Source organism: Falco peregrinus, chromosome 4, assembly GCF_023634155.1.
Source record: "Falco peregrinus isolate bFalPer1 chromosome 4, bFalPer1.pri, whole genome shotgun sequence".
NCBI lineage: Eukaryota > Metazoa > Chordata > Aves > Falconiformes > Falconidae > Falco > Falco peregrinus.
The window spans coordinates 88,425,200-88,451,641 of NC_073724.1; the positions used below are offsets into that span (position 1 = coordinate 88,425,200).

General features: G+C 37.0%; 1 protein-coding gene across 1 annotated transcript in view; it reads right to left on the reverse strand.

The window, feature by feature from the left end:
* Positions 1 to 26,442, reverse strand: part of VWA8 (von Willebrand factor A domain containing 8) — a 185,953-nt gene that overhangs the window by 102,217 nt on the left and 57,294 nt on the right. The window contains exons 15-21 of the mRNA XM_055803173.1: positions 21,224 to 21,392; positions 20,816 to 20,893; positions 17,642 to 17,757; positions 16,651 to 16,757; positions 14,557 to 14,663; positions 11,265 to 11,336; positions 1,845 to 1,921 (exon numbers count right to left, since the gene is read on the reverse strand). Coding sequence (XP_055659148.1) covers positions 1,845 to 1,921; positions 11,265 to 11,336; positions 14,557 to 14,663; positions 16,651 to 16,757; positions 17,642 to 17,757; positions 20,816 to 20,893; positions 21,224 to 21,392 — 726 coding nt within the window. The remainder of the gene's footprint in view (positions 1 to 1,844; positions 1,922 to 11,264; positions 11,337 to 14,556; positions 14,664 to 16,650; positions 16,758 to 17,641; positions 17,758 to 20,815; positions 20,894 to 21,223; positions 21,393 to 26,442) is intronic.

Genomic DNA, 26,442 nt, shown 5'->3' on the forward strand with positions numbered 1-26,442 from the left:
TGACTACACCTCACTGGAGCACATTTTCTCAGACACACACACATGGAAAGACAGAAGTACTGTAGTATTTTGTGAAAGAATTGGGATTTGCAAAAATGATAGTGTATTTTATCCAGAAGGAGCAAGTGGCTGCTCCAAGTTGAGAAGATGGCAGTGTTACCGATTAGTTAATAAGTTAAAATCGATTGATTCTATTTGATTAATTAATTGATTTTATAAAATCATTTAATAGAATTGAAATGTAGAAGGTTAAGGAAAAAATTATAGGAAACTTGCATCTACGCAATAAGAGACGTTATGGAATCTTTTGTACGTCTTGTACCAAGGCTAGAAGAAGGGCCTGGAACTATTGTAATAACTCTAGGGTTGGAAGGTTCCATTGTATTTAACCAGTCTTCTGTACGCAGAGGTGTATTGAAATGTCAGAATATGAGATTAATGGGAACTGGGGAGAGTCGACTGGAACAGCTTGTAGGTGCCTGCCAAGAAACTGTGAACTTTAGTAAAAGGTAATTCCGGCAGGGGGAGATCGCGACCACCGACTCATATACCACCTACCCAAATCGTACCCTAGACCCATTTCTAGACCTTTCTAAGCTTTGCTGCGCATAATCGGATATAGGAGGAGAGTATGTAAATGATTTACGGGAAATGTTATGATTATGTATGAATAATTAATGAATATGTATGAATAAGTTCTATATATGGAATCTGATTTTGGGACCTGGTGTGCGTTGATCGTGAGAGGACTCGCTCACGCACCCGGCCGTCAATAAAGAAGTGTCTGCTTATCTACATCACATTGGTGTCGATAAGTTCTTCATTCCGAGATTTCGGTAACAGCAGGGAAGTTAACACAAAGCTGAAAGTAGCGGGTCACAAAAGCAGTATTTAGCAAAAAAGTGATGGATATCTAGGAGAGGTAGTATAAAAGAAAACAGCAACAGAAAAGTCATGAGCTAGAGCTATGCAAATATGAGGAATACAAGTACAAGACATTTGAAGAGAAAAAGCTGGGGATGAAAGTGAGAAATTAAGTGTTACAGAGACTTGTTAAAGGGCAAAAAATCAAAGATGTACATTTTATTAGCCCTATTTAAGAAACATTAATTATGTAAAGAGACAGGGTGATGAAACTAGGAAGTCAAAGATGGAGAGACAAAGATTAGGAATGACGCTGAAAAAGGATGCAGTTCAATTGAAACTGAGTCTTCTAGTATTCAGTCTTTATTTCAATTCATTGATTTCAAGTTCATGTCATAAAAAGCAGGCAGATAATTTGATATATTTCAGCTTTTGAATTGCTTTCAATTGGTTTGTTGTCTTGAAGCCCATTTTTAAGCTTGCATATGAAAAAGAAATAATTTCCAATCCAAATGTTTATGGGTGAGAAAGAAGTAAGTGTGTTTAGTAGAAGTGCCAAAGGAAAAAAACAGAAAAAGCCTTTACTATTTAAACTGTTTCTTGCCTAATGAATGACATAGTCAAACAAGCACCTTTGAAATTTTTCCCTCACAGAGTACATCATGCTTAGGGAAATGTCTCAGAAATGACAGCAAAATATTACTCTCTTCTTGAGCATGGTTTAACTTCAGTACACTCTGACTTCTACTTCCTCTTACGTTAAGCAACATGATTGCATGAGATTCTTGTACCCCTCCTCAACCTGACAGCTTACTGACTATGCCTATAAAACAGATACACTCCTGCAGTCTGTATGCCACCTATCATAACCAGGGTCTTTGTTCAAACACTAAGAACACATTAAACTTCAGAAACATGAGTTTTAAAACACAGGAAATCAGATTATAAACACAAAGTATGTGACAGTAACACATTCTTACCTGTGCAGCTGTAAATACTCTCTGGGCCTGTTTAAAAGGTGAAGGAATCTGTCAACAACCTTGTTTTTCCCAACACCCTGCAGTAAATAAATATAATATTAAGACATAATATAGACTTACACATTTAAGAGTTATAAACAAAGAAAAGATGACTTCTCAATATAATACTCTCCATGTTCCTTTATAGGCAAATACTATTTCAATCCACAACAAAGAAATCTGAACACTATTATATATATCTTAACTTACATTTAAAATATGTATATATATTTGCAAAATATTTATCTGGTCTTACTAGGAATAACCAGGAATAGGATCGCAACCCTAGAATTATGTCACATGTGCCAATGCATCCTTCTAACTACCAGGTTTTTTCAGCCCTTTTATTTCACAAAGGTATTGCAAGGCTGTGAATGCTAGGAAGTTGCTATGCGCTTAATAGAAAAAATTAAATCTTGGTGGTCATAGGAAACATCCTGTAACTGTCACATGGAATTAGAGCATTGCCTTGTCAATGCCATTACAGTAGAGTTACCAAAAAGGCCCAGATGGAATCAGAATTGGGTCGGAGATCAAACTGATCTATAACTTTCCTATTGCAGGATGTCTGCCTTAGCAAGCTGCACAGAATGGTAACAGAGGATTTATGAAGTGAATCAGGTGTTGCTAACACCCTGGTGTGTCCTGTACAAGTGGTTCAGGAACTGGTACTTCAGCCCAGGTCTAGCCTGGTTCCATGGAAGGAATTAGCAAAGAGCACACATTAGGTGTCCTGCTGGAGAACATCCTCCAAGAATCCTGGTCATACGTCCCTTGACAGCATCAAACTGCAGAAGGGAGGCTCCCTTCAAAAGTACATTCCTGATCTGGTCTAAAATGCTAATGTAGATGCAGACCAAGATGACAGTTCAGATGCAGAAATCCTTATCCCTCCTGCAAGGATGTGGCTGCAGACTTGGGAGCTCAGAATGACAGGGAGATTGCCAAGGGTTGCAGAAGAAAAAGAATTAGTAGAAAGAGAAGTTCAGTTGTAATCCAGCCAAAAGCTGTTTGACAAGACACTGTCCCTCTACTGAGATTCTCGCTCTGCCTCCATGAATACATCTAGTAGTCCATACCAGTGTGAAGCAAAGCAGATAAATATAGCCCACAGAAAACTAAAGATATCAGATTAAACCAGCTTGAGACTCACTAATCTGTTTCACTTGGCATTGAAACAGAATAGGAGCATTTCAGATCTGTGAGTTATGACATTTATGACTACAAGTTCTAGCTGAAGGATGGTAACTGCCAGCTGCAGAATTACAAACTGTTTAAGCTTCTAAAAATGGGACCACAGTCTCTCATCTGACTACACTTATGAGAATGGTGAATCGTGCACACATGTATAGTAGTTGAAATCATGAAAGGAGATTTCTCACCATGGAAGCAGAGGAAAAAATACTGCAGAGCTGGCAAAAATAGAACTACCTAGACTACTGCAGACTCGACTCCAGCACAGGACAGCCAACTGAAGCTACTGCTCTGCCACATGCCTTCCTCATGAACCTTCTTCCATCTAATTCCTCAGAAGAATTTACGGCTTTAAACATACGTGTAGTAAGATGCTGCAATACACAATATCTATTACCAGTCATTTCTGAAAATTGTCACTGGAAACACTGTTCTCCACTGCTTTGAAACAGGGGATGAAATTGTGCTAACAGATTTTTCCAGGAACTCAAAGAACATACCCATTTGGGGGGCAACATGCAACTTCAGGAACTGCATCAGAAGCATCAAAAGTAACCAGCAACAGGGTAAGAATCCTCTAGTAGCGCACACAGTTTGATTCTCTTCCCATATGTTCCTACTACTCCAGTCAAATACTAAAATCATAAATGGGTGGATAAACTGGAATACTCCTAATGTCAAGCACAAAACACCCGTGCTGAAAGCAGCTTCCTTTACTTTTCCTAAGAGAGCTAAAGATGACTGGGGAGATGTCTGCTAACAGTTTCTGTATGAATCCCAAGAAGCCTGCATATCCTTTTTGCTGCAGAGTGTGACTCCAGCCAGCTGCAGCAAGTACAAAGATGAAGAAAGAGATCATCATATTGAATCAATGTAAAACATACTATCAAACAAAAAGCTTACTGTAATAAAAAAACTGGTTTTCATGTGCATTAATGGAAAGCGCATGTGGTTTTTATGTTTATAATAGATTATTAAAATTATACCTGAAAAGCATGTTTTCCTAACTACAAAGTAAGACTGCTAGATTTTTTTACTCCCTCTCCCATTCCAACAGAAAGAGGACCAAATAGCTGTTTTTGTGTATTTCTATCCATGCTGTTATCACCAAGGGTATTAAGAGGAGTGTGCATTACTTCTGAGAGAATGCTCAGAGGACAGAAGCACGGTGGAAGACCACTGTGGAAGAAGGGCAAGAGCGCAGTTACCAAAGTAACACAGTGAAGTCAATGGGAGCTGTGCCATGACGACATCTCACCCTTTCTTGTGTTCATGCATCTCACCAGACTCCACACACCCCTTTTATTTCATTTTAAGTATAACTTTATTTCAGAACGTGATACATGTTTTAGAAGGTGCATGGAGCATTCACAAGCCAAAAGGCATTCCCACCAGATTTTAGCTATTATAAACACGTTAACATTGCCCAACTTCTAGACTGAACTCCTTCAGAGAGTACATTATGTGCCTTCATAGAGACTGTGGTGTACCACATAAAATCCTTGGCTGCCAACAGTAGCTGGAGCAAAGTTTGAGTCAAAGCTTTTTGATTCCATCCCTCCACATTCCTACTTCATGACAAGTTACCACTTCTCTTTGTCTCAGTTACTCCATTGAGAAGGCACGATATAACAGAATGGAAGGAAGAGACCAAAGCTATTCAGAAGGCTCTTTAGCACCATTAAAAAATTGCAAAAAAGAGCTTGAATGAGTTAATTCTTTAAATAATGCTCATTAACGTAAGGCCAAGAAAAGTGGGTTTATTCCAAATTCACCCGACCTTCATGGGACAAAGAATACAGTCTTCTTCAGGTGAACAAGAAACACGGAAAATGGTATCGCATTTTGGAAAAAAAACCCAAAACCACAAACCAAAAAAAACCCTCTGAAATGTGTTACTGGCACCTCAGAAACAAGAGATCACCAAAATGGCAATGAAGTCACCCTTCTTTCCCCTGAACCTATACCAGTGCCAAGGATCAAGCTGGATCTTCTGGCCACCCACACAGCTAGCAGTCAACTACTCAAGCAGAAAGAGTCAGAACTATCTTTCATATGAATGTGCTGAATAAGTGAATTTGGACTGGATTCAGAACATAATCTCATGTCATTTGCAATTATTGCAGTCAAAGGTAATATTCAGAGGATAAACCAGTTTGCCGTTAACACTAGCTGTATGTTATTTATATACACACTATTTCAGTTACTTAATTTAATAGAAATATAAACATATGCTAATTAGAGAGAAAAGAACATCTGTGTTGGTGTTTCAGCTGAACTAATAAAAATATTTCAGAAATCAAATATTAGACAATTTTTATTCCATCAAACATATGGGACAACTGAAGTAGAAAACCAGGAATTAAATATCTCCACTAACAAATAAGAAAAAGGAAATTACGCAGTTAGGAGGCAAGATAGTCCCTTAGTTAAAAATTCTCCTTACTGACATTGTAAACACTTGTTACCAAGGATAAAATGACTTAATCTTCTAGCAGTAACTACAGTTTCAAATATAAACAAGGTTGTTACAGGTCCCAGGAGGCATTTTGCAATTCAGGATGCAGCTCTTACAGTAGTGGGACAAATTTCTCCCCTGCACAGCCCAACTACAGTCAATAAATTTTTACTCCAAAAGAACTGGTCCTACATTTTTGAAATAATTAATTTGCCTCTTAGAAAAAAAACACTATTGGGAAAAAACCAACCAATCCTATACCATGCTGCCTCATTTTTATTTTCTTTTAAATGATTTGCAGGTCATACTTAGGCAGTTAAAGATATTGCCATGTTGTGCTCTTCAGCACTGCCTGTCAGCTGGGACACTGCAACTTCACCTTTTCAATTTCAGCACATAGCCATCCTGCATAGCAGAGCACCTGTTTCATTACAGAAGAAGGAAACAAATTTTGAGCCTGGTGGAAAAAGCAGTTTATCACTTTTCACCTTAGGAAATATTGTTTTGTAATTAATTTCAAAACTTTATTATTAAGGAATGAAAGACATTCTTGTCTTTTCATTAAATTTCAGCATACAGAACCCTCATGTCAGCGTTCTCAGTTTCTGACTTCGTAGAAAGTTATATTGATAATGTCACTATCACAGAAACTTATGGCTGAACAACGAAAAATAAGAAAATGAAACCACTTTTGCTAATGTATGGTTTCTAACACTGGGTCTGGCACTGAAACACCTTCCACACCCACTGCTTGCCTGTTTCTGCCAATAAAAACATTTGCAAGAATGCACGTGTTTTGATTGAGGCTGCTATTTTTATACGAGAGTATAATAATAAAACTAGTACATTTTAATAATAAAACCAGTACATTTTAACAAAAATGTGCTGTTATCACCAGAGCAAAAAATAGCACCAATACAGAACTCTCTCAAACACTCCAGATGCTATTAAGACCATCATGCCTTGCTTAGAACAAATGTGAATGATACAGTGTAATAACTGCAGAAGATGTGTCACCAGCAGACACCAGACGTTGCTACCGAGAGGACTGCTGCAATAGACCCCATCACTGTTACTTCACTTGGTTGTTAGTAACAGAGAAAAAGAGTTGCACAAAAGCAGTGGTGATTTAAGTCTTGACCCAGCTGCGATCTATATGTTTACTGATCACAATGGTAAGCGTTCTGTGGTCTAATACCTCATTATTTTATTATGAGTTTATCACCCAGGGCATGCAAAACTTATGGTGATGGTAGGATAACAAAACTTCAACCTATCAGGGAATTAAGTTTATTTGTTCTTAGAAGTCATGAATAGAATGCTTTGGATACATCTCTGACTACACATCTAGATCAGCTTGTAGAGTTTATTCCTTTCTCTGATTTTAAGTACAACCTTCAACCCAGAGCCCTGTCAGGCTAAATACAATCTTCACATTTCCAGCGAGGTAAGACCGTTGTGGTTCAATGGAGAGAAGCATATAAAAATTTATAATAGAAAGAATCTGTGGGAAGAAACATCCGAAAGAAAAATCAATTCATTGATTCTTTTTTTCATTCTGGTTCTTCAGTATCATTTGTAAAGGCAGAAAGCAATACTGTAAGCAGAGAGACATTTGAAGAGCATGCCTATTCTCATTCGTGTACATACTGTTACGACTGTAGCAAGTAAAAGAGAAATATATTCCAAGTTTTCCACAACTGTCATGCAGAATTCCTTAGGAAAAATATATTATAGTATTTGCCCAATTTAGCTCATTTGGAGCTCAGTTTTTTCCGGTTCATAATCATAATAAAAAATTGGTTTAGGACAAGGGTCCTCAAACTATGGCCCGCAAGCCGGATACGGCCCCCCAGGGTCCCCAGTCCGGCCCCCGGTATTTACAGACCGCCCCCGCCGCCCCCCCCGCCGGGGGTTGGGGGCGGGAAACCAAGCAGCCGCAGATGACTGCCTGACACTGCATCCGCGCGCCGGGCCCCTGGTTAAAAAGTTTGAGGACCCCTGGTTTAGGATAGTACATTCTTTCCTTGCAGAGGAAGCTGTCCATTTTTATACAAGTTTAGGCAGGAAAACAAAGTCCTTTATTTCTAGAAAAGTTAAAACACCAAGCGTTTGCTATTTCAAGTTTTCTGGTGACTGATATAATTACACTCTCAGTATCTACTTAATTCAATTTCACAATGAGGTAAGAATCTTAGAAGAAAAAAATCTATTCAAGCATGTCCATTTAGATATTTTTAAGAAAGACTCAATCATCTGTCCTACTAAATTCTTGAAGAAAAAAATAAACTCCTAGTGGGAGCCCAAGAGTTCGTTTAAGTTGATCTCACAAAGAAAGGCAGCAGAAAGGATGAAATTACATTCTTTTATCAGAGAAATAAATTATCAAATGTGTCAAAAGGCCATTACATTTCTAAGTCCTTCCAATGTATTTGTGATAGTCTATTTACTGTGGGCTCACATCAACATTTTTACTAAGTGCTACCAGAGATTTTATCATGGTCTTCTTTCAAATTATTTAAAGCAATATTTAGCACATTTATGGAATTGTTCGTTCTTATTCTGCTTCATGTTTCTTTCTGATTTTTCCTTCTCTATACATCATCTAGTTAGACTACAAGCTATTTGGGAACAGGCTTGTTTTATCACCTTGCAAAGTGCTTTCCTTGTTCATGGGGAAGGAGAGGGGGAGCAATTCTGAACAAGAAGTATAATCCAAATATCCACATCATCAAATGAAGCAGGGCAAAATTTAAATGTCGTCCGTATTCAGCAGTTATTTAATCAGTAATTGAATGGCATTTCTGATTATTCTTATTGATTATCAACTTTGTAGATTTTGTTGAAAAAAGAACATAAGCAATAGGAAAGCCAGAACAATATGTGGAATGCCAGGATCCATTAAGCCTTAATAATAATTGTTGAAGAAAAGAAATATTGCATTTTTTGTCTTTTCTTCTTTGTCTTTAAAAAAAAAAAAAAAAAAAAAGTAGCTCTTCCTTATTAAGTAATTTACCATAAAAGCAGGGTGGATATCAGTAACACAAGTATCTCATTCTAAAGGGTAGGCCAGCCAGTACCAAATACTTAGAAACAGCCATAAAGTTGCCAGTGAAAAACACTACAGTGAAGAAGACAAAAGAGAAACTGGAAATTCTGGAAAGAGATTAAAAAGCAAAAGATGAGTTTTCACAATTTACTCATTCACCAACAAGTACAACAGAAAGGGACTCAAAACAGCACTTTGTGTCTCCACACAACAACATTATCTGTATCTTCCAAATGTGAAATGAGGCACACACCGATACATGTATCAAGCAATAATAAAGCCCTACCTCTGACTATTACAGACTGAACTGTAAAGTAACTGAACAGTAAAAATCCTACTTTTTAATCATTTGCTTTACAAAAAAAAAAAAAAAAAAAAGAGGATGAAAACTCTTAATATCTTTAATAGAAAGGTATCTGCAAATATAGCATGAAAGCATTTTGCTGTATTATGGTTGATTTTTAAGTACTCGAACAGGATTCATCACACGCTGCAGAAATTTACACTAATATATTTAAGGAACTAGCCAAGCAATTTCTAAGTGGTTAGTGATGATCCCTGAGAAATCAAGGATGATTGGTGTGGTCCTAAAAGACTGCAGAATGGCAAATACAGTGCTCAAATTTGAAAACAGCATTTCACAAAGAAGAGGCCACTTAGCCTTTTCTTAGTCACACATAAAAAACAGTGGAACAAATTAGCAAAGAGTAAACCTGGAAGTACTCAGAAGTATGTCAGCAATAGTAAGTACTACTGATATGCCAAAGAGAAATCATAGCAAATCAACTGATTTTCCAACTTAACGGTACAGCTCAGCTGACGTCTAGAATCAAAGCAGTATGTTCCAATACTTCCACCCAGTTAAATCTTTTAACACTGTCTTCAACTTAAAGAGTTTCATAAGCTTGGAGAAAATGTGGCACACATTAAATTATTAAACATGAGCATACTATTGCTTGGAAAATACCTTATTACCCTAAAAATCATACTCACATAGTCTTCAAAATTTTTTGCCAAATTGGTAGAACGTACGAAGCATGTGTTTGGTCCCCAAGTGTACCACCGGGCTCTGGAGGCTTTTGCCCCCACCTATGGTTTTACTTGCCTGTGTTGAAGGTCAGCTTTGACATGGTGTTGCTACCTCACTGGGGTCCCCTCTGCCCACCATGGCTTGGGAGCTGCATTTATACTTGGGCCCTTCCCCCAGTTTCTTCCCAACCCACACTGCAACAATGCTGTGCCTGGCCCTGTACCTTGCTGATCCCAGCCTGGACCTGCTGACTTGACTTCCCAGCTTGATCTCAGACCTGCTTCATCAGCATGCACCTGTTCCAGCAGCCACTGGGCACTTGGCTGACCATGGCTGCTGTCCCCAGACCTGCTCTTCCTGCTTGGACACTGCGAAACTGTGAACCTTGACATTAAGGACACTGTCTCCGACTCCACTCCCCTGTGGAGCAGCCCACTGTTGCCATTCCCTGACAGCAGGTTCTGCAGGCAATCTGTACTACATATAACATTTTCAATACCAACTTAGAAGCTGGCAGAGAGAGCACTGTTCATGAAATAGAATAAATAGATCTTATTTCATTTATGAAATGGATCAACTTCTATTTATGAACAGATGAAACCTTTTGGGAGAAGCTGGCAACATCCAGCAAAAGTCTGCAGAGGCTTCAAATACATCATCTTCGTGAACTCAAGCTCTTAACAAGGACTCTAAATAGATGAGACTGTATATAACTGTACACTGCAATTTTAATACAAGCACATTATATAACAATTGGTATTTTATATTCCCTGCCATGTAGGTTAGACCATTACTGTTTTGTGTTGAGGTTTTTTCCAAAGGCTATTGCAAAACATAAAGAGAAACATCTGCTAGAAAATTGTATCCATGCTAAGGGAAAGCTAAACTAAAAGGGAGATTACTTTATGAGGGAAAAACCAACCCAGCAGCTTGGGAAGTATAACATTCCTGAACACTTCAAACATAGAAATAATAACAAAAGTTTTTTTTTTTTCAGAGCTAACTGGCCAAGTGTGTAATTCTGTTCAAATCACCTAACAGTTCCAGTAAGAGTTTAAGATGGTTCTGAAAAACAATGACTTCAAACATACACAACTGGAGAACATCTGCCCATAACTCATCCTGAGGAGCCTATAAACTGTTAGAAGGTGTCACAAAACAGCAATGACCAACTAAAAGAACACAACAGTCCCCAAGATGTCACCAATACAGTCTCCATCAACAAAGATACTAGCCAAAGAATAAAGTGAATCTGTATCTCTTTTAGAGAAAATTCTTATTTTGCTATCAATAAATAAGATTCAGCTAATGCCTATGTGTACATCTCTTATCAACTACTGGATGTTTTAAAGGAGAGGCTTGATAGTCATGGACAACCAAAGCTATTAACTGAAGATTTTAATGGTAATGGTGTTACATGTAACTACTGATGTTTCAACTTTTACCCTTGATACCAATGTAAAAAACACATTTACATTTTCCACAGATACGTGCCCAAAAACCCATGGACACTAGTAGATAAAGGATCAAAAAATAGGTCAAATACCTCAGTATTACAAATGAACACAATTTCATGAAGCAAACCAGAGATGTAATTTCATTATTAAATAATGAGTTTGTTCCATGCATTGTAAGAGATGTTTAACTCACCTGATTGCCAACTAAAAGAAGATGTTCTCCCAGCAGAAAGTCCTTGAGCATATCTTCCATTACCATCATGTGCTAGAGAAACAAAATCACAATTTTCAGCCTTGTTTTTATACTCTCAAGTGTACGCATTCACTAATGACAGTAGTACAACAGGAACTTTACTTTCAGGATTTGGGGCCAAAACGTTTTGAACTTTACACTTACAGCTATTTATTTCACAGCAAGAGTGCCTCAGCCAGTAACAGCAGAGGTAATCTATACTGTGACTAAAACAATGAAACAAAAATACTAACTCTCCTTGTGTACTTCCTCTGCTCCAACTGATTGTAGGCATCCGATTTCCCTGAATATATTCAATTCTCCATAATCACTCTTCATGCATTTCCTTTTAGCCTAGTTGAATGCTTGTCACCCAGAGTGTAAGAACTTTCCTTAATATGTGTCTGACAATTTTCCAGCAATTGTACTGACAGGAAGCAAAATGTATCCTGGTAGAACTTTACAGAAACGAAATAGAGGGTATAAAAGGCATCTGACATGAATATGTAAATTATACACTTTTATTGAAGGTTAAACACCAGGTCTAGCTTAATGACAAATAAAATTTTCTATTCTAATCAAACTTTATTTTCAAGGAAAACAAAGACAAGGACATGTAAGCTCAAGTCTAAAAGTGTTTATTACTTGTCCCACAACTTCTAAATTAGACTGCCTAATTGAAGCCAAAGTATTTGAGGTATATTTTACATATATCCAGTATCATAAAAGGTAACACACACTGTACAGAATTTCACCTTAACTTGCTCCTCACAGATAATTTGTTTAAAAGGATCAAAGGGATTTAAGGATAATGTGGCAATGCAGACGACTACTTGCAATAGTCATGTATATTTCTCCACTGTATCTAGTAAAAATAGGTCATCTGTAAGTAGGTCAGACAATCTACTTAGAGAGATGAATGCTTGCCTTTAGATAAACAAATATTTTTATCATCTTATTTCTAGCACTTGAGTAAATAAAAAAAAATAAAATCAGTAGCTTGCCTATAATTTCTAGAGCATAGAAATGCTCAGTTTCTAACTGTGTGAAAGATATTTTAAGTTTCCAAATCTCTCCAGAACAGAGGCTGGGGGTGGGGAAGAAACTCTTGTAAACACAGCTTAATACCACAAAATCCTAACCAGGCATGTCAAAAGACTACTGAATATTCAATACACAACTTAAGGAGAGGACTTCAAGACAAATTACTATATTTTCTGGCATGTGTACACGCTGGAAATTTATAACTGATGAGAGTAACTTTGACCAGATATAGCATAAATTCCAGGAAGTCAGTTTTACCACACACACCGATTACATTTTTTATTTTATTGTTAGGCCATGAATACATCCCTCTGATTACTTTGGTTTTTTATCCTGAATTGCACAAATATGTGTACATTACAGTTCCCCTGCAGAACAGCTTACCCACAAGAGATACTATGTACTGATACTTTTTTTTTCCCCACCAGGACCTAAATTAGCGCCATACTAGGATGCACAGACATTTCAGATTATTTATTTACACAAAGGACTTGTAAGTAGACACATCATTATTTGTCAACTTTATGAACCTATGTTTCCCAAAGCCTGGCCTGAAAGTGGCATTTGGCACACTACCTAAAAATTATTTCCATCCCTGTGCCACTTGTTGCGGACCAACAGCAATGTTACACATCAATGACAAATTCCACTAGAACATGAAGTGCTTCAAAACCAAACACAGAGAAGCAAAAGCTATGTATTTCATTACATTGCACAGCACTGCAAAGGGCTAAGGATATATCTTTTTCTCTGTTTCAGTTCAGTTTATTTCTGCCATTTTTAGATAACTGAAAGTATTGCACTAGACACATAAATCAAATTTGTTGTCCAGCAGGCTTTGCTAAATGACCATTGCAGCACTTGAACGACCAAACTACAAAATAGCAATACAGAAAATAAAAGTAGAATGTAGAATTCATTTAGAAATGGGAACAGCTATCCTGACTGGTATTTGGTTGTTGTTTCCTTCAGTATTCAGAGTGCATAGCTACCAGGGACAGATAACAGAGCAGGCCATTCTCTGCAGCATTTTTAACAGATGTTGCCTAAATAAAACAGATGCATAATATCTGAACACAGGTTGTGTACAGTTCTCTGAAGTGGTAAGTAAGAAGGCAGAAAAAGCAACACAGATCTAAGTCCTAGCAAGACTCAGGATTTCATTTCCAACAGACACAAACTAAGTACCTTACTGAAACGACCACACAAAACAAAATCTCACATGAAATGTTAGTGGGAAAGATGAAGGAGTCTGTCATCTGTTGCCCTTGCATGGCCTGTCATCACCTTCAGCAGGTGATACCATGTAGCACAGTCTTTCCCTGGAGAAATTGCAAGCAAACGAGGAAAAAAGAATAGGAAAGGAAAAGTAAGCAAACCCACACCAGGTCCCTAAAAGAAAAACATTTCACAAGACCACACTTCAGTGCTGCCTTTCAGGAGCAAAATATTCTAAAGGTAACTCAGAAGGTAATTCTCTTGGTAAGGATACCCTTGTGTGACAGTTTTGCGACTTCCACACCAGATGGAGAAGGAACTGCAGAACACCTATCTCTACAAAAGGGGTGGGGGAAAACAAAACCCAAAAAACCCACAGTCACCAAGCCTATTCCTTTTCCTGTGTTCAATAATTACTCTTACTCTTCACTAATTAACACTAAGGACACTAATGACTAATCAATTAGTGATAAAATAAATATTTAATATCCCATTAACTATTAACTAATGAACTAATTACTCTTCACCTTGCTTTTCAAACATGCAGTGTTAACTCTAATAAAAGGCAGGTGCAACTTCATGTGACAAGTGTGTAAAACACAGGATAGAATTGATAATCCAGCCCTAAGAGTGGACCAGTCCAGTAGCAGCAAAAAAATAGAAATAAAATAAACAAAACAAATAAATAAAAAAAAAAATCACTCAACGCAACATCTGATAAATCATTCTAGATACATTTCAGTTTCTAGTCGCTGTTACTTCATATTTTATGACTGTTCACCAATATTGTTACAATCTCTTCACAAAGGGATGGTGAAGACACAGCTGAAAAGAGCACCAAATCCTGTGAGAAAAATTTTAGCCTAAAGAAACTACTTCAGAAATATACCCTTAAAGTTCAGTTAGTACACTATTTACTATATATGAGCATGCACATTAGTACACATTTAACAATCTTTCTGTATCTCAGAAGCCAGAGGTTCATACTTACTTGTGCATTTTCATAAAACAAAACATCAGGCACTTTCATTTTCTCAGCTGAGTTATAAATTGGGATAGTCACAGACCCTATCTTCAGAATTCCATCGTTGATTTCACCTAAACATTTTTCAGGAAACAAACAAATGCATTACCTACAGCATCCTCCTAGCAGACATGCAATCAGCCCCCAACACTTGCAAGTTATTATCTACAAATTTTAACAAGGCTGTGGGTTGCAGTAAATGCTTTCTACCTAAAGAAAGAGACTGCTTGGAAGAGTATCCATTAACAAGACATTGCATTATCAGGAATTTGAATTCTCTTTAAAATTGTCAAGAAGTCTATTAAAATAAAAGATGAATATGTGATCTGGGAAAAGTACCATAAGAAACACTAGAAGTTGTGATCACTGCCTTGGCTTAATTTCATACTTTCATTTTATTATTGAAATATCACTAATATCATTAAGCTACATTTCCTCAACCCACAAGTTTTCTCACTCTCATTCTCCGTGTTCTCTCTCCCTGTCCCACTAGGGAGTAGGTGTAGAGAGGAGTGAGCGAGTGCCTGTGTGGGTGCTCAACTGAGTACAGAGTCACTGTTGATACTCCCTTTCAGCATTGCATTTTTGCTCAAATGGGTTAATGCCAGAACATGGACACGTTTAATATTTTGGTGAAAACTGGCCAAATTTGCACTTGTTGAAATAACCTTTGGCTACAGCTCTGAGAGAGAAAGTACATTAGAAAAACGTTTTTCATCAAAAGAACCATAAATTCTGTCTTTAGGAAAGTAACAACTAAGTGTAAAAAATAAAAACAGTAGTAATTTTTTGCCGCTAATTTCTTAAACTGGTATGCTGTAAAAAAGTGAAAATAGCTGGATTTCTAGACAGATGCTTTCAGTTGTTCACCTATTATTATATATTGTTCTGTCTTTGTGGAATGAAACAAAGAAACATGAAGAAAATTCAAGGGATGTGTCCAGATAAAAAAAACAGAACAGTAAGCAGATCACATCACACAACTAGCATGAGTTCAAATTATTTTATATATATAGTTGTTATACATGCAAAAATGCAAATACAGATAATAATACACGGATGGCTGCATGTGTATATGCAAATACATATTATACTTTATATAACAGATACATTAATATATCTGTATTTACATATATATTTTTGTATGTACGCATAATAGAATCTATAGAAACAGAATCCATATAAATTAAAACCAAAGATGCTTTCACTACTGCAAAGACCTAACAGTAAAAACACAGAAGTCAAATACCTTACAAAACTGAGCATAAACATACAGAAGAATGACAGCAGAGTGAACACTGGTGAAGCAGAGTAAAGGAAAAGTTTAGTGAATGGAAAATCACAAATTGTTCAAACTGTGCTGCCTGACAGAAGATATAAAAAGATAAAGAGCTAGCATGAAGAGAGGGGTCATGCAGGAATGAGAAGTGAGAAAAGTGGCAGCAGCAGCAATGTGTGTAGCACTGAAAGCTACTGCAAACAAGTACAAGTTGGATGAGGTTAAGAAACAAAGACCTGCTCAATAAAGGTGACACGTAACAACCACAGCAATTTAAAGAGAATAAAAAGGAAACTAACAAAGAAATGTGTTCCAGAATGAAAGCAAAACATAACACAAGACTTCCACAGGAGTCGCAACGAGAAAAAGGTTGAATTTAACAGTGCAGAAAAAGAAGCAATGGTAAAAAACAGAACAGAGAAACATTAAGATCAAACTGAAGCTGTAACTGTACAGGAGAGGAGTTACCAGTGATGGGGGGCAGAGGGAGAAAAAAAAGGGGGGTGATGGGGTGATGGCAAGGTCCAAGAAGGCCTGAGGCCATGGATCTTGTAGAAGCACTTAAACGTCATGAAGAACAACATTCCATGAGCTGGGAATACAGCAGACAATACAGAAGTAGCAACACACTGAGAGCAGTACTGCATTCTGATAGAACAAATTTAAAAGGATATAATTGGAACAAACTAAATGTAATTTTGAGGACAATTAATACACCTTTGTATGCTCAACCATCTCAGTAACATTCATGAAGAGCAGGACAAGAGATAGCACAAGCTTACACGTGTAATCCTTTTCTTCTAGTTTCTTCATGTCATCTGGACTCGTCTCAATACCAGAATCCTGCAGATTTTTATGTAATGCTGACCTGGCAAGGTTTGGTAAAAACCTAAATGAAGAAAAATAACAGGCAGGATGTCTTTTCTGCATTTTTTTTACAAGTTTTCAGTATTTTCAGTATTCTAAAATCAATATGAAGCTTTACTTGGACCTCCAAACACTGAATGTCCATTCCTTTCACACTCAAATAGTCTTCACCATTTCACCTATTCCTAAGGAAAGAAACTGATCTTCCACAGGCAATGAACTACATTTGTGGTTGTGTGCTCATTTTAAAAGGCTTCAGTGTTATCAAATACTGCAACAGGGTTATAATGTAGGATGGATTAGGACTGGAAGTGTGTAATGTCCTCATTCCACTGCCAGTAAGAGCGACAATAGAAACAATGTTTTTTCGGAAATACCTTTTCTCTTGACTCAGTTCACTTGGACCCCAGGTTCCAAAGAGAAAGACTGAGCTCTGACTTCGAAGTGTCCAGAATGGGACCATTTCAGTTTTCCAAACCTTTTGATACTTACAATTTTGCTTTCTTTTTTTGTGGAGAAAACAAACAAAAATTCCCCCTAGATGTTCATAACGTTTCTACAAACAGCTTTTAGAACTGAAACTATGTCTCCACCAAACATCAGTCACACTACATTACTAGACTATAACCCCACTTTGAATGTTTTGAAACAGTGAAGTAATGCTGATAATGGTGACCTAATTTGTGATGTAATGAAATATTTTCAGTAAAGATGAGCAAAGACTACAAAGTCATTTCTGCTTATCTCCTAGGTCTGAGAATACCACAGAAATACTTCTAAAGAAATGACGGACTTTAAGGAGCAAGACAGCAATTGTGTTATCTGCTAAAAATCATTAAAAGCTACCCTGCATGTTAGCAACTGACCCAGACACTCTTCAACTTCCACCAAACCTAGCACTTCTACCTGGAAAGGCAGGCTTTATTAACAGCATAGTAAAGGCTTTCATCTGGATGTTGAGACAGTCGACGACAAATTCGCAATAGTTGTCGAGTAGATAAAGATGAAGCCAGTGACTGCGCCTGTCAAAAAATACAAGGTAGTTCAATTATTTGATTTCTGGGAGTGGATCTCAGGGATTTAAACCAAACAAGTCAGGAGAAGAAAATAATTCAAAAGGAATTATTTCAACTTTACTCCTAATTCATAGATGCTTTCTGCCTCCTACAGCACCTTGTGCTTTTTAATTGGCAAGCTTGTAATTCTGTGTTTGTTGCAGTAATTCACTGCCATGGAAATCATGATGTCATCAAAGGATTAGCCTTACGATTTCACTTCATAAGCAACAGGAAGAAAAACGTGCTGATAACTGGATTTTACTCACTAAATAAAACCTAACACTAAACATTATTAATAAAAACAAGGAGGTTTGCTACTGTAAAAGGACCAATGTGCTAAAAACTTATCTGCTCTTCACAAAGTGACTATGAGCTTCACATGTAATGCTCTGGCAAAAGCGTCTGGCAGGATTCTTGGATGTATAAACAAGACAACACTGGGCAGCAGTAAGGAGATTGTATCACCTCTGCACACGCCTCCTGGGCGGACTGTTACTGGAACACTGTGTCCCTTTCTGTTGTCCACATGTTAAAATAAATGCCAAAAACTGGACATGATTCAGCAAAGAGTTACAAAAATGATTCAATGCCTGGGAAGGCAGACCTCAAACAAATACAACAAATTTAAAAAAAAACAACAAAAAAACCCAAAAAGAAAAACAACAAACAAAACCCCAAAACAAATGACCATGTATTTAAAGAGAGATATAAAGACTGAGAAAGAAATCATTCTATAATTATATCTACCGGATGAAGGTATCTAATACAAATAGGTTCCTTATTTTAGCAGGAAACACACAACAATAAGCGTGATCTGATAAGTCACGCCATGCTTTGCTTGGATCGAGTGAAATATTTTAATTAGGTAGTTCCAAAACATTCCGGTTTGGTTCGTATAAATGATTTCTAACTGCATTATAGTTATCTTAATATATTATGCTGTTTCAATTGGAAACAAATCCCAAAATTTGCTATCCAGGGGAAAAAAAATAGAGAAAAGCAACACTTCATGAATATCAGAGCCTTTCTTCCCCCCTTAATATTTTTTAAGCACAATAAATGTCAACACCAATTCTTTCCCCTGGAAAACTGTAGTTTTGACAGATAGTTCTTAATATTAAAAAAAAATATTCCATGAAATTGTACAAAAAATTTCTCAAATGCTGAGAAAGCAAAGGATAATACTTTTTAGCACAGGTCTGAGCAATGTGCAAGAATGATTTAGACTAGGCTAACCGCAAAGGTTACTCCGGCTCCTCCTGCTTTCATTGATGGAAGACTGTAAAGCATCTTCTAAACCATGGTAGTTTACCACCCAGCATTATGTATACTGTGATGTAACTGATGGCACTTCAGGTGTTATTTCAAGACCTACTCAGCAACATGTGAAGCATGGGCAAGGGAGTGGGATGAGTGCTATTACACTTGTTATGCCTGCTCACTAGCCAGAACCCTCAATGCCTTTGGAAATTATATTCTCTTTCCAAAATACAGCTGCAAGGTTCCCAGGTAGAGTAAGTTCTGGTAGGTAAGCAACCCTCCTAAGCCTATGGGACTGCACTGATGGAGAAGAGCAGCTGGGCACAGTAACTGAGGTATCATATTTCATACATTGTACCACCTTGGGAAGTCCAGTCTCTAAGGACATGGACGTTTTAAAGTCTAAATAATATACAGCATCAGATCCCGCACTGAAATAAGTAAGCATAGGGGACAGGACCACAGAGCAGAAGCTGTATCACATCTTCTGAATATTTCCAACCAGCAGTTAAAAGTTTTGGGAACAAAATTTCCTCTTTTCTCTTATCTGCTTAATTTTTTTAAAAATATATTTTATATTTAACAACTGTAAACTCAAAATTGGATTAGTGACAGTCTTTGTAATATATATTTGTAAGGCATCTAATACAACAGGATCTTGACTGTGGTTTCCTGTCACTGCTGATCTACAAGAATCCTCCCTCAATCCATACGGTGATTCACTTCTCATCCAGCACCACATACTTCATTTAGATATTTCACAATGCTATAGAGATCCACACATTTGGAAAGGATTTTTGTAATGCTCTGTTCAGGCATGGTATGTCTCCAAGTATGTCAAAATCAATACATTATACATAAGTGTAGGAAGTTAAATAGAGAGTAACACTTTCCCAAATATGTACCTAAAAGTCAGCCTTTTTACTTACTTTTCTTAAGCTCAGAAGAACATAACAGCTCTCTCAGCTTCTTAAATAGTAATACTGTAAAAACTATTGCCCATGTTAAAATAATGAAAACTAAAGAGAATGGATTACATTTGCATACCAGTTAAACTGCTGGATTCCACTAAAAATGTTTTACATTTTATTTACATTAAAAAAATCCAGTGTTTTAGTTGCCATAGCAATGATTTCTTTTTCTTTTCACCATGACTTGATTGTATCTTTTTAAAGAATTCTGTGGTTACTCTGTCAGCAGAACTTATTTTTCTTGACAAGACTGCTTTAATAGAATAGCCTGTAGCAGTAATGCAGCCAGGAGTTCTGGAGCTTTCCGTTTTCTGAGTCTTTGCTGTTGCCCATTGGCATTTTATATGGCTAGGTAGCTCCCATTGCCCAAAAAGCCCCATAATTTCAGCTATCACAGTTCCAATGACTAATGTGAAGTAATCAAAAAAATTTGGACACACATGATTATATCCGTACTTATTCAAAAAGGCATGTCAAGCATGTTTCACTTCACAGACATATATCTGAACCTTACAACAACATGCGTACTGCTCTGCCTGATATCTCTGGGATTAGGGCAACTTCCTAAAAGCTTTATTTATGTAGATTCTAAAAATGTACATCATAATCCAAAAAATGTTTACAGTATGTAATACAGTAATTGCCAGCAATAATTTTCTGCGGCTGGTTTTCCAATCAGGCAGCCTTTGAAATAACGCTGTAACTTAGCATGCTTCACCCAGCCTTTGCTAAAATAAACAGTCACAGTAGCAGAAAGTAATCTTAAAAAGAAAAAAAGAAGGGGGGCTCACCGTGGCATCATTTGTCTCCCGAAGCGTATGTGTTAATAACAACAACTGCTCCACAGCAACACTGGGTACATTTGGAACCTGTTGAAAGAAAAACAGTATTAAACCCACTGTAAGATATGCAATTTCCATGCACAGCTACACCCAGATGCAATGAGCATACAGTTGCTTTGTATCAACCAAAAAGGAATACAGTTTTGACAAACAGCACTTTTCTATTATAGCATCATTTAACATCACAATAAGAATGCTAATTTATATCAGTACCATTAAAAGATAAGCAGATATGCTGCTTTGATAAGCTTTGAAGACTCATGTATGCTACAGTGAAATAGCAAAATATTTTTTTATGTAGTAATCATGTTTAGTAAGTAATAGTCAGTAAGTGCCTAAAATATTGAATGTACTTACCATTTCTTTAATAACTTTAATTTCTTCACTCTTGCTTAAAGATCGAACATTATGAAAAAGAAACAGCGTCAGAAACTCTGGACCCAGCCATTGTTGGGTACTACTTCCAATGACAGGAGGTTCTGCTAAGACCACTATTCTGAAAGAAGGATGGATAGGAAAAATAGATCTGCAAAAGAAAAAAGAAATTTAAAAATGTATTGCTTGGCTTAAGCAATGAGTATCATATTAAATTTATTATGATAATTTTGTATTCAAATAGTATCAAACTATAGTTTTTTATTATATATTTATTAAATAGATTTTAAAGAGTTATTGTACTGAATCGTATCAAGTCTATTCAAATAATTTGCAATGCAACTTTATTTAAAAAAAAAAAAGGCAAAGACCACTTGCAACTTTATAAATTTACAAGTCTTTAACGCTCAGAAGGGTGCCCAAGTCTCCTCTTCTCATCCACAACAAGACCGGCATGCCTCAAGATGAATGAATACCAGCCACAAGGGTCTGTTGCACTCCGTGTCTGAAATGGACACATCTCACTGATCTGGATGGACTTTTCTAAGTGCTTTACCTAAAGCAGGATGTCTCACAGGCAAATCGAGGAGAGAACAAGATCTACCAGAGCTGCAGTAATGAGTAACTTCTTTTACTCAATTAGACTGACAGAAAGGATGACAATGTAGAGACTGGCCTAGATACCACGAAGAGCTGGATTTACTAACAGTTTAGGGACATTCTCCTTACTGGTGCTCTTTGCGGCCCTTGGAAAATCACCTAGACTCTTGGGGTGGGATTACTGGCTTCATAATATTCCTGAAAGTTACACTTCAAAGACCAAACCACTCACCTCACCCTCAGTTCATTTTAGAGTCAGCACGGGGAGACAGGTCCCTCTAAAGCTGATTAAGACTTGGAAGAACTTCAGAAATGCCCTACCGGGTCTTTCAGTCTACCCAGCTAGCTACATGTTCTGTCTCTGACTACAACACGTGGAGATATTCCTTGGGGAAAGCACATAAGACTAGCCACTACCAGTAGTCTGTCTCCCTCATAGTTTCCAAGAACCCACAATCATATATTCAAAGACATCGGAAGGTGGATCTCTATCTGCTGTAATGTCTGTTTACCCACAAATTTCTCTAATCCCTTTATGAACTTCTTCATCTTATCTACCTCCACAACTTCCTGTGGCAACACATGCCTGTTCGTGGCTGTAAGGGTACTTCATTTTTTTTTTTTTTAATAAAAAGAAAAAAAATGTATGGAACTGAACTGCTAGCTTCAGTCAGTGTTCCCTAGTTCATACTGCAGGATTTGGTGACTATCAGTCTCTTAGACACCTGCCTATTTGATTCCACTGAAGATAATGGGAGCTTACTATGATCAAGCCAAACTTAAACACACAGTTTCAGATGTGTGTGTTAGTGCAGTAGAAAACTTCTGCTTTGTTCTTTTTTTGTATCTTTGCCTTTTTCACATCACTTGTCTCCCTTATCTAAGTAATATTATCACCTCTTTGGACTGGGAATTCATTGGTATTCATCAATCAGCACAACTGCACGATCTCTAAAAGCAGCAGAAATAATACAGTAACAAGTCAGATACTAAAGCCAAATTGTGCAAGGAGGGCCTGTTTTCAACAATTAATTTCACAGTACTCTTAATAAAATAGGAGACGTTAATTTGGAAAAAGCAAGTGAAATTTAACTAGACAGCTTACATTGCTAGATATACCTGCTATTACATCATTTTCCATATAAATTACTACATTTGAAATCAGAACACATGGAGGCAAGTATTTTTGCTGGTTAAACTAATGGGGGAAATGATGGCATAAACAAGAAAATTTGAAGACAGACTATGACCATTAAACATAAACTAACAAATCTACTGCCTAGTTGGCTTGTCTGTTTGTCACAATAAAGCTGTGATACAAAGAGCGATTACAGCAGTCTCTTGTATCAAAGCAAACACAAGGGGTGGCATGAGTTATTCTCAGCTGAAAGTCGTAAGCCTAGAAGCTACACTCTGATTGATAAAAATAGAAATAGATGTCTGAAAACATCACATGAAAGAGGAACCAATGAGAATGTCACTGTCACTAAGTATAAAAGAAGGTCAGGGAACATTAGCCAACCTCATTACAGAAGAAAATGTTTCCTAGAAGGATAAATACATATACTTCCAGACTCACCTCCCCGCCATTACTAAGAAGAAGAAGAACAATCCTCCTCCAGAAATCCACCATATTCAAAGGACCAATTCTGGTCCTTCTGCATCATCATAAGAGAACACAAGCAGCAGTCAGCTTTCCCTAGTAACACATTTCTCTTGTACCACCTCCATGTCACTGCCTAACTCAAAGGGCATGGTGGGGGCAGCCAGGGAAGGCACGGGGAAAAGTGGGAGGAGAGGAGGTACAAAGTCAGGGCAAACTAACTTGGTGGTATCAGTTGAAGTCGCTGACATACTCTCTAGATTTATCACAACATCACCGCTGTAGGTTTCCAGTTTGTAAACATGAATAAAACTATTTGGCTACTTCAAAAGCCTATTGTTTGGACTGATGTTTGCAATGTTGAAAATGTCAAGCTAAGTGTATTATTAAAACAAATGCCTCAAATGATTCAATCCTGCAATGCTCTGAAAGCTCCCAGCTTCCATCAGCGCAACTGAAGAACTTCAAAGTTGTTCCATCATATTACAGATCAAGTCTCTAAAGGAATGTAATACAGAGCTCCCACATGGAGCTGTGTTTTATTAAACAACAAATCCTTGAGATCTTGTGTTCTTTGCAGATGATGGCCAAGTAACCGTATTTTGTTAAAAACTTGACACCTTTTAAATTAATGAGCCTCATGCAGAGGGAAGATTTGGTGTTAGTTGATTAATACAGAGTCTCTATCCTTCTATTAAATGTTTACTGGCAACACAAGTAGCAGAGCACTCTCCTAATAATATGCGTGTCCTTCTTTTGACATCAGTGTTTATTCCAACCAAGGATTACCACCACTGCTCTTGAGAGGAAGATCAGAACACAGTCTGTTCAGGGTGATTTTAGGGAAAGATTTTCTTGTTAGCAACACATGGTTCTGAGCAACTGAAGCTTGTTCTAACAAAAAACCCCACAGCAACAAAGGCAAAACAGTATCCCTGATGCCACCTTGCAAAACCAAACTATTTTTGGTAATTTCTTCCTGTAACATGATTTAATAAATTTCATTTTCTATCAAATTTTATGCATTGGGAATTGCTATAATACTAGAACAACAATGACCTATTATTGTGTTGTTGCTTTTTTTTCTTAAATTTCACCACAGTCTGAAATTAACAGATTATCTGAAAATCCACCAAACTGGAAAAAAAAAAATATCCCACAATGAAAAAATGAAGCAAAAGCTAGAAAACGTAAGCAATTAAAAACTTCTATTGCTTGCTAAATTCACTCCCTGACACATTTTATATTTGTCTCATCTACTGTGTGTTCCCTTTCAACCTAATCGCATGGAAAATAATCCAGTCTGCAGGGCATTAAAACCATGCATGCATTATGAGTGACTTCTTTTAGCTTTTGAATGATCCTATTATATACTTACTTCTAGATTTTCCTATAATAGCCATCTTTCTCCTCAACACACCAACGCCTTATCATCTCTGTGCGTATGTGTGTTGGGGGGTGGGGGTTAAGGGGGTGATATATCCACCCAAACAGGTTAAACTACTGCATCATAAAACAAAACAGCACTTCACTGCTTGTCTTGTAAAGGTTGTGTGCTACCTTTACAGTAGCCATCTCAGTGAAGTACTGAATCATTACAGAAGAAATTCTATGTAGAAATCTTGGCTATGCATAGTACTTTAACACACTTTCTCTTAAATCTCTGAACCTGTTCAGGGAAACAATCATTACATGAATAAGCATCAGCAACTATAATTTCCTTCTATGTAAGAGATCTTTAAGGACCATCTGTCACTCTCTCCTCAAACCCATAAACAAAAATATTTCATTTCCTCAAATGGGTGAATATCATCTTACTATGACTGTTTGCTAACTTAACTCCACAGCCAAACCAGCACAGGAAAGGAGAGAGGACAAAGTACTCTGTGTCCACTGCTAGTTATCTTGTAGCTTATAGACCTCCAGCACACCAAGGAGCACCTCAAAATCTCACAAGGGCAAGTGTACTGCATGCACTTGTTTAGTCCGGACAGAGCTATCACACCCACCAGTCTGAAGCTCTTCTCACAAAAATGCTAGTATACATTACAGATTAAGAAATGTAATGCAATAATAGTGAACATACAACTCAATGATAATAATTATGATAACTTCAAGTAAGAATATATTTCATTAGCTTTTACAAAGGTAAAAAAACTTTTAAATGAAGTTGTCCGAAAATATAATTTATAAATAATAGTGTCCTAACCTGAAAAACTTCAAAACAATCTGAAAACTGAACAATACTTTCCTCTTTGTCCAGCACTGCTAATAATACCGCCATGGCTTAAGCACGTTCACATTCTCTGCTGTAATACTGTTTACATTTGTACACAAAGGGATGTGATTTCTTTAGACCATAATGTGATCTGAAATACCATCCCTTTACTCAAAAAAATACCTCTTGACTTATCAGGGTTGGAAATGAAGTGACGGGTTATGCAGTATTCTCCTTTCTATTCTACTACACATGTAAGTATTATTACTATTGAAGCACTAAAAATTCAAGGCACTAAAACTGTGTTGGGTTTTTTGTTGTTGGTTTTTTTTTTTTTACTATCAAGCATTTTCATATAGGAACATGAAAGCTTAGTACAAAATGTGTCTTGCTTGTCTCAAGAAGGGAGACCCTAAAACTTCTCCATAAGTATCTTAATTTTTACTCTTCTTAGAAATGGGGGGAAAAAAATATTTAGGTGTGTCAAATCCTATTACAAACACACTAAAAAAAAATAATATATGTATACAGGAGTTTTGGCTCATCTATTAGGAATAGTACTCCTTTTCTCTATAATAGATTGAAATGGAAATTCTGTTTTAAAACTCCATTCACAAAGTACTGAGTCCAAGTAGTCTACTGAAAAGCATTATCAGTTGTTCTTTTCCATTATGAAAGATGTATCTGTTTTTACGTAACTTACAACAGCATCTGGCCACCTCATTAATGAGTCTTAAATGAAGGGAACAGAGAGTAACAGTGAGTTATTTTGTATTTATG